Source organism: Corapipo altera, unplaced genomic scaffold, assembly GCF_003945725.1.
Source record: "Corapipo altera isolate COAL_440 unplaced genomic scaffold, ASM394572v1 104, whole genome shotgun sequence".
NCBI lineage: Eukaryota > Metazoa > Chordata > Aves > Passeriformes > Pipridae > Corapipo > Corapipo altera.
Window position 1 is genome coordinate 6377834 of NW_020884920.1, and position 9762 is coordinate 6387595.

The 9762-nt window shown below is 50.4% G+C and overlaps 1 protein-coding gene across 1 annotated transcript in view; it reads left to right on the forward strand.

Annotated features, from left to right (window-relative positions):
• Window positions 1–9470: 9470 nt before the first annotated feature.
• Window positions 9471–9762, forward strand: part of NPW (neuropeptide W) — a 1859-nt gene continuing 1567 nt past the window's right edge. Inside the window, exon 1 of the mRNA XM_027656388.1 lies at window positions 9471–9759. Coding sequence (XP_027512189.1) covers window positions 9508–9759 — 252 coding nt within the window. The 5' untranslated portion in view covers window positions 9471–9507. The remainder of the gene's footprint in view (window positions 9760–9762) is intronic.

Genomic DNA, 9762 nt, shown 5'->3' on the forward strand with positions numbered 1-9762 from the left:
CCGAATTAATGATACTGTTGAAAATGTTTTTATGTCCAAACTGCATCACCCAATTTTGGAGAGCAATTAGCATGAAATGAGCTGGAGGCTGCTGGCAGGGATGTGCTGCCTTAAGTGTCACTCGGCTGTGAAATGACACCGTGGCTGGGCACAGGATCATAAACACACCTGAGGAATTGGGATGGGGAGGGACATTACTCATCACAGGACTCTGGGGACACAGAGGCTTGGCAGGGAGGGAATTGGGACCGTTCAGATTTCGGCTCTGGTCGGTGATGTTGCTTCCAGACAGTCCAGGAGCACCAAGGACCTGACCCAAAGACTGATCCTGCGAAGTGTGTGCATAGCAGTGTGTTTTTCCTGCTGTGAGGGTGTGATGTTCCTGGCAAAAGGAAGCACTAGCTGTTTTCTAGGCAGGCAGCAGCACTGGCAGCTCCTCAGCTGGGGCTTTTTCTGCCCCTCGGATGATATTTGCAATAATCAGTGTCTGAGGGGGAAGCCACTGAAGGTTCTGTGTCCCTTCACAGTCCAGGTGAACTTCCAGCAGCACTGGAAGCTCATGCCAGTCTCATCCTCCATATACAGCTAGAGCCAGGAAGTTTTGTGGATCAAAACCCATGTAAGGATATCATAGACTGGCCTGGGCTGGAGGGAACCTTCAAAATCTTTTTGTTCCTCCCAGTGCCAGCTGGAGGCCAGATCCAGGCCTGTCCTCTGCATCCACTGTGGGATGACCCAATCCAACCCCAATCCTAGTTTCTGGCAAAAGTTGGGTGTCCTTAACTCCTGCCTCCTGTCCTTCCCCCACAGCACCAGGCAGCAGGTCAGAACAGCCCTTCCATGGCCTGGCATCAGGCTGTGCCAGGGGAAGTTTAGATCAGATATTGGGAATATTTTTACATGGAAAGGATCGTCCAGCCCTGGCACAGCTGCCCAGGGCAGGGGTGGAGTCCCCATCCCTGGAGAGATTTAAAAGCCACATGGATGTGGCACTTGGGGACACAGGTTAGTGGTGGCCTTGGCAGTGCTGGGACTGGTGGTCTTGGAGGTCTGTTCCAACCTAAGTGATTCCATGATTCCATGATTCCATGTCCAGCAAATGCATCTCTGTTGATCTCATGACTTTTCCAGTGGTGGGACACATCTTTCCACAGCTGTAAAATCCCAAAAAACCTCTATTCCACGTCAACATCATCACACAAGATATTCCCACTCTCCTGGTGTCCCCACCTTTAACAAACAGCACAAAGAATTGCTGGAAAGCCAATATTCAAACAAACTTCACCAAAGCCTGTTTCCAGCTCCTCATCCTTCTGGAGAACCATCCTGCTGGTGCCTGTGAGTCATGGGTGCAGATTAATTTATTTTGTGGTGCAGAGAGGTTTTTATAACCCTCTTTCAAGCCATTGAATCATTCTTTGCTGATGATTTAAAGATGCTGGTTTATTTCTCCAGTGATTGCAAATGGAAACCAGATCTTAGCACGGACTGTGACCCCAAAACATAAAGAAATATAATTATATAGAATTAACTGGTCTCCAAATATCTTAGTTGGTGCTTAGTGCCATGTGTTGTCAGGCAGGGAAGGTTTCCTTCACAAGAAAAAGTGTTAATATTGACTCTGGGATAGTTAATTTCCATGTTTACTCGCTAAATATTACATAATAACTGCAGGGAAAGGCATTTTCAAGTCATTTAATCAGCAATAAATACACTTTGGAATAATTGATAACCCTGCAGATGAGCACAACAAGCCCATTCCACTCACAAGAGCAACAGATCAAATATTTATAGTTCAGCACTGAAATATTGTCCAAGTGCAGAACTAAAGGTTAGGCCTTGGATTAATTTCCCATTCCCAGCTTGGTGCCGATGTGGCTCATTGACAGCTGAGGCACTCAGGGTGTCACAGGGAAATCTGTCTTCCTTTGATACATTTGCTGCTAAAAGTGATGATTTTTTTGGGGTTTCTTTTTAAGGAAAGTAAGTCTCAGACAGTCCCTGAGCAGTGGCTTCTCACAGGTACCTCACTGCGTGGAATCCTGGAATGGTTTGGGTTGGAAGGGACCTTAAACCCTATCCCATTCCAGCCCCTGTCAAAGGCAGGGACACCTTCTGCTGTCCCAGGTTGCTCCAAGCCCCGTCCAACCTGGCCTTGGACACTTCCAGGGATGGGGCAGCCACAGCTTCTCTGGGCAACCTGTGCCAGGGCCTCCCCACCCTCACAGGGGAGGATTTATTCCTGATATCCCATCTAACCCTGTCCTCTGGCAGTGGGAAGCCATTCCCTCTTGTCCTGTCCCTCCAGGCCCTTGCCCAAAGTCCCTCCCCATCTTTGTTCAGGGCTCTCTTTGGATACTGGAAGTCAGGTTTGAATTCCCAGCCCCAACCAGATTTTATGGCTCAGATTTGAAGGCTCAAAGCAGCATTTTGGGTTGCTGTAAGGTCAGTGGGGTTTGTCCCAGACACATGAGATTTTGGATCAAATATACCCACAACCCTACCTGAGGGATTAATAGGAAGTCAAACTGCATTTCAGAAACATCCCAGCCTGCCATTATTAACCACATTATTTGTCCACCAGTTTTTTAACCAAAAACATGTTTTTCTATTTAAAAGTTGAGTCATGGAGGGACATACACACACCCCAGTTCTTTGATTTCTCCACAGACACGATGCACAGCTTTGGATTTGAAGAGGGAATTTTCCTCCAAGAGCTTTATTTGCTAAAAAACATAATTTAGTGATACAAGCTTCCCTGGAAAGCAGTGATTCCTTAAAGAGGGGGAGGATGATCAGGGAGGAGAAGGATCCTTGCAGAGACACATGCTGGAAAGCAGAGCTGTATTTTAAGGCATCCATAAATATTTTTCTGGGGATGGAGTTTAGCAGCAGCTTGTTGGGGGATGAGAGCAGGGTAAGTGCAGCTGACAGAAAATACAGTCCCTAGGTGGGAATTCAGAGGAAAGGAGCAGATTTAGGCTTTCAGATTCCCAGAACAGGATGAGGAACAGAGCTCCATTTTCACATCCCATTCCGGGAGCTCATGTTGATGGGCTGCTCCTGCCCCAGGTTTCCTATGGGGACCAGAGCTTGTGCTGGACACTTTGGATGCTCTGGGCAGGGTGGGAGCCTCAGGAGAGTCTGTGGAGCTGAGCTCTGACTGAACTTTATCCATATTTAATCCAGCCATCCCAGTGTAAGACTCAGCAAACAGTGTCTGGTGATCCGGTTGTGCCATGACATATTTTCATCGCTCTTTCCTTACCCAGCAATGCCAAGAGTTGGGAATTTGGAGAGGTCAGAGAGCAGAGAACTGATAGTGCTGGGAATGCAGCTCAGAGCTCTCAACTCCCTGGTTGGTGCCCTGCCAGCCCGACCACTCTGCTCTGAATAATTCCATTTTATTTGTCTGCTGCCAGGCTCTAGGGAGGTGTCATCTCCCACCTACAGGGACATCACAGGCAGCAGCAGGAATTGCCTGTGGAATGTGGGACTTATTGTAACACTGGGCTTCTTTCTCCCTGGTAACAACTGACATGACAAGAGGAAATGGCCTCAAGTTGCTCCAGGAGAGGTTTAAATTGGAATTAGGGGAAATTTCTTCATGGAAAAGGTTGTCAAGCATTGGAACAGGCTGCCCAGGGCAGGGGTGGAGTCACCATCCCTGGAAGTGTTCAGAAAACACGTGGATGTGGCACTTGAGGACTTGGGTGAGTGGTGACAATGGTGGTGCTGGTCGATGGTTGGACTTGGGGATCTTTGAGGGTTTTTCCAACGTTGACCTGTGCAGATTCACTTGAAGACAGATTTTGTTCTCACCTACACCCCTCTGAGCCTCCAGTCATCTCACACATGTACAGCAGTGTGTGCTGGAGAGCCTCACCTAATTAAATCTCAGGAAAACAGGAGAGCACCTGGGGGCTGTGTGGGCTTCACTTGAGGGATCTCGGGGCTGTCAAATGAAAGATTCCTCTCACAACTCTTGCTCCTCAGAGCAAACACCTCAGAGCAGAGCCAAATTTACTCTGCACTTCACACATCTGGGTATTAACTGGCTGGGGTTGGAAATTACTTCCAGGAGAAAAAATGACTCATGGACTGGAGGGGGCTGAGGGATCTGCTTGCATTACAGATGCCAGCCCATGGCATCTTTTTTCCCTGCTCTTTTCCCTGCCTTTCAAATTTTTGTCTCTTCTGCTTTCCTAAGGCAGTGCTGTCATCCCACATCACCAGGAAGGTTTCATCATGATTCCTTGGTGGTGTTATGTCACGTCCAAATCACTCTGGGACGTCGTTGCCGCAGCCCTTGAGATGTTTAGAGACTCTTAATATTCTGCCAGCCACAGGACAGGCAAAACACAGGGTGGGGTGGACAAGCAATGGTGCCTCCCAGTTCATCCTCTCACCCAACAGGCCCCACTGTTGGGTTCTCCAGCTGATGAGTCACACCCGAAGTGAAGGGTCATTCCTGCAGCTTGCAGGATGATGGACAACTTCATTAAGCTAGAGAGGTGAGGAGCCCTTCGTGGGTTTGGTGGGTCTGGACCTCAGTTTGGTTTTGGTCTCCCATCAGTGATTCAGTGATTCCCAATCCGTTCCTTGGTTGGAAGCAGAAATAATTCCACTGACTCATCTGGGGCTTAATTTTTATCTTAATTATTGTCTGTAAAGGGCTTTGAAATCCTAAAGGGTCGATGCCTTGGGAGTGTGGGTGATTGTGGTGTGAGCTCAGCACAGAATTCAAGTGAGGAAACAAGTTCCCTTGGCTTGGAGAAGCAACTCCATGAAACTCTGCACAAGTATCACGAGTCTGTGGCTTTTTTCCCCTCAACTTAGTGCTAATGGATCCATTGTTTCATGTAAAGGTTTCTCCCGCTCTTGTTCTATCCTGTGTGACATTTACAGTACTCTTTGTTCCATTAGCAAAGTAATTTGAGATAGTTTATTATCCTTTGGAGACTTCACTGCCTGCTGTTTAACTTCCACATCACTGGACCCTAGAAAAAAAAATCTCTTAAAATAGTGCATGAGGCTAAAAATAGTGAGGAATTAGTAGTTTCTTAAGAGTGAAATAATTAATTTAGTGCACTTTAATATGAAGATCTTCAGCTCTAGGAAACACCACTTACTGTTTCCTCTTTCTCTTCAGAGCCACCAATATCTGTGGAGTCGAAGTGTTTCTGCCTCACAGCTTGAAACTGTAATTTGTTTGTATCAGTTACAGCTCCTTTATTTCAGGAGAAGGGAGAAACAGCATTTAATCACGTTCTGAATCACTGGGGGAAGAAATCACTCCCTGATCTGAGTTTATTACACTCTCTAGATACAAGAAAATGGCAAAGGTTGTTATTCCTTGGATTTTCTGCGATGCTGTCACTGCAGCACCCAAGGGACTGAGCCTGTTTGGGTCCTGCTCCCTGAGTGCCTCATCCCCACTCCATGAAAACACTCTTCTTGATTCCCCAGGGGCTCAGCAGTGGGATGAGTGTTGCAAAACATCAGGGTTTGCAGAGCCACACATGTGGGAAGATCTTTTTCTTGCCATTAAGACTTCACTCACTCCCAAGTTGAAGCAATGCAGGAGGGAGCAGGGATGTGAACCCAGAAAAGGAGGGGAAGTGCAGGAATTTGGCGTGTGGGCAGAGGTGGAGCAGTGGGAAACCTGTCCAATGACCTCCTGGAGCCAGGCAGGAGCTTCATCACGTCACCTTTCCAGGTGGGATCTGGACTTCCAACCTTGTCTCCAAGTCAACTGCCTGCAGCAGCACCGGCTTTGCTCCGGCTCGGGGTGCACATGGCACTGCTTGGGATAGGATGGGAGCAAAACTCATCCCTGCTCCAGCCTCCAGCTTCAGGTCTGTGCCTCCAGCTGATTTCCTGGTGGTGGAGCCTCTTTTGGCTGATTTGTGTCTGTCTCTCCAATCTGCACAGGAGGGCAGAACCGGGCAGTGTCTGGGAGAAGGACCTTGGAGCAGAAGGCTCTGTTCCTTGGCCAAACCTTCCATTACCTTGTGTGGTCTTTGGCAACTCTCTGAACACTCCATGCCTCAGTTTCTCAGCCTGGAGAACAGGATGATCCCAACCAGCAAAGCTGGATGAGTTTGCAGTGCTGCACCCCAGAGGAGGAGGGCAGGGTCTGGACCTCCTCATGGCCACTGATGTCACCCCCATCCTCTCATACTCCCACAGGGACATGCTGTAGATCCCAAATGGACAGAGAATGTCATGTATAGAACAAGCATTAATGCCCAAGGGTGCAGAGGCCCCATCCCAGCACTGGCCTCTGGATTGCTTTGTTTTCCTGCTCGGCTGAGTCGCTAACCTTCCAATAAACACCAGAGTCATTATCATAAAACTGGGGAAAATGCTGTCATTAAACCCCACTGGTTTAGTTTTCAAGTGCCTCTTTCTGGGACATCAAATTCATTTAGATCATTCTCCAAAGCCACAAATCCTGAGTGGCTGCAGTAATGTGTGTGGTGGGAGGTGAGAGCACCACGGGAATTAAATCGGGTGGAGAGGGCTCTTCACAGAGCTCGGTGAGGTTTGTTGCAGGGGGGGAAGATGTGATGCCTCCAGCTGGTCACCCTTCTGACCCCTCAGTCCTAAGGTCCCTTGGGATGTTCTCCAGAAACCCCAGTTCATACTCTGATACCTCAGCTTGGAGCATCCAGAGGGATGGGGAGCTGCAGCAGAGCCTTCCTCTTACAAAAAGATAGATTTTGTTCCAACAGAAAAGAATAAAACCTTAAATCCTTTCAGCAGCAGAAGCATAGAGTTAAATCCCTATGGTTAAGTTTTCCAGAGAAGCTGTGGCTGCTCCATCCCTGGAAGTGTCCAAGACCAGGTTGGACAGGGCTTGGAGCAACCTGGGCTAGTGGGAGGTGTCCCTGCCCGTGCCGGGAGGAGGAACTGGATGAACTTCAAGGTTCCTTCCAACCCAATCCATCCCATTCCCCTTCACCTCAACAAGTATGGAATAAAATCATTAAGTGTTTGTCTGAGCACTGGGGTGGCTGAACAAAATTTTGTCTCAGTGTTTATGTAGTTGATAAATCTGATTTGGGGGCCAAAATCTTTTGGGTTTAAGTGAAAACATTAAAATAGGGTTTTTAAAAGGGCTTAGGGTCAGCTGGCCCCTGCACGGGGTTGATAAGCACTTGCAGTTCATAGAAACAACCCATGTCCTGGAAAGTCTGTAGATTTCCATAGGAACCAGGACTTGTTCAAAAGTTTTTTATCTCCCAAAAATAACCAGGATTTTGTTCCTCTGGGGGAGTTCCTGGCACAAGACCTCCTGGGAGCAGCACGGTGCCATGTGTCCGCTGACGTGCTACGGAATCTGCGGCAGCATCGGCTTCTGCGAGGGGAACAAGAATCCTAAAATTATCCTTTAGTTACTTAGAGTATAAATAGAATTCAAATTGCTTATCAGCTGCTTCATTTGAAAGATATTTAAAAATACTTGGGAGAGGAAACTTGCACTCCGGTGGAGATCCGGAGCCACACTGTACCCAAAGGATCTCGGTGCCTTGAGGACACAACTGTGGGGATCAATCCGTGCACTGGGAGGAAAGAGTTCAGTTCATGGAGAGTTTATCAGCGTGATGAGTTATTCAGGTTATGCCAAAAATACGTGTAAGGGACACTTCATGCAGATCTCTGGGAATGGGAAAATCTTCCATTCCCGGGTGGGAAGGCTGAGCCCGTGTTGGAGTGTGGCTGCAGTGAAACAAACCTGACTGTGTCCTTGAGCACAGGAGACAGGAACAAGCCAGGATGAGCATTCCCAATCGATTCCAGGTGCTTCCCAATCGATCCATCTCTGGTGAGGAGAAGGGTGTGTTATGGCTTTTATGGAGTGAACAAACCTGGCAGTGTGTGTCCCATTGTTGGGGACGATGGGATGGGATGGTCCGTGTGCTGTACCACTGCCATTCGTTAATGGCTCTACTAAATAGGAGAGTGGTGAGGCTGTTCTAATGCCCAGAGCACTCAGAGGGTGACAAAAATAGCCCATTCAGCAGGGATTGGCTCAGAATAAGACGTGTCCTTACTGTAAACCTGGATGCTTCCAAGAACTTGGGCTATGGATGAGTTGGACTCTCTGGTCTGGTTCATTACAGGAATGAGTTGTGCTCTGCACAGACGTAACTTCCAGCATCCACTCCAGAAATTCTGGGTCCTTGTTTTACCAGCTGGGAATTGCACTCACTCCCAGCCTTCCTGGAAGAGGAAAACCATGAGGATCCTCACTGACCATCTGACACCTCCCCATGGCTGCTTTGTATTGTTCTCCTTCTCTTCTTCATCTGCCAGCCCCGCACTCTCTGATCCCTGCCTGCCCAAGGGGCTGGTTCCTGCAGGAGGAGGATGTTGCTTGGCTGGGATCCCTCTCTCTGAGGGGTCTCCAGCAAGGCTCTGTCCCCGACATGAGCCTGGAAACACATCCCCAGGAGTGGAGGGTCACAGAACACCAACGTCTGCAAGCTGGGCTGGTGAAGAGAACTTCCACTGGGAACTTGGGCTTGCTGGGCAGGAGAAGATGGGGCTGGATGGTGAAGGGCTGGGGATCCCAGTGATGAGAAGGAGCCTGTCCTGATTCCCTTGGAACATGTTAAAATATTATCAACGAGGAGAAATATCAACCTCTGCCCAGAGAAGCTGTGGCTGCCCCATCCCTAGTAGTGTCCAAGGCCAGGTTGGACGGGGCTTGGAGCAACCTGGGCTAGTGGAAGGTGTCCCTGCCCATGGCAGGGGATGGAATAGATGGCCCTTAGGGTCACTTACAACCCAAACCATTCTGTGATTTTAAATGGGCACACAGGAGCATGGAAAATGCTGAGAATAAAATTAATCAAGTTACTGAAAAAACCCCAGAGATTATTTAGTCCTGGTCCAATGTATAAAGCCAAGAACTCAGCTAATAGACAGGAGGAGCTGGAATTGCTCCTTGGTGACCATAAACTTGACCTACTTGGTTTTGTTAAGGAATCTGGGGGGGGGGAAGGTCACCTGACTGGGATGGCAAAATTCATGGTCTTTAAGAACTGAGTGGCAGAAGAGGAAAGGAAGCAGCCCGGCAGATCCACGGCAAATGGTCTGGAATGCTTTGCCGCAGGGACCAAGGAGGATGCTCGGGATGCTCAGGGGTGCTCAGAGGATACTCAAGGCCACGGGGAGGATCCTGCCGGTAGCAAAGAGGATGCTCAGGGATGCTCGGGGTGCTCTGTGATGCAGGGGACGCTCAGGGATGCTCAGAGGATGCTGGGGGCCATGGGGAGGATGCCGGCATCCCGGGGGGAGGCTGCCGGGGGAGGGCGGCCGGGGGCTGCCGGGGCGGAGCCGCGGGGGCCCCTCCCGACGGCGCTATAAACCGGCGGGGCGCGGGCGCGGGGCAGCCGTCGCTGGGGCGCCCGGGGCCGGGGCACACCCTGCCCGCACCCCTGCCCGCACCCCTACCCGCACCCCTGCCCACACCTTGCCCGCACCCCTGCTCGGGCCATGGGGAGGGGGCAGCTGTCGGGGGGCGCCTGGGGGACCCTGGTGCTGCTGGGGCTGATCCTGCCGGCCGCCCCGGCGGGCGCCTGGTACAAGCACGTCGCCAGCCCCCGGTACCACACGGTGGGTCGCGCCTCGGGGCTGCTGATGGGGGTCCGCCGCTCCCCCTACCTCTGGCGGCGGGAGCTGCCGGCCGAGCCCCCCCGGCACCCGGAGCCGCCCCCCGGGGACAGCCCCCCGCGCCCGGGCCGCCCCGCC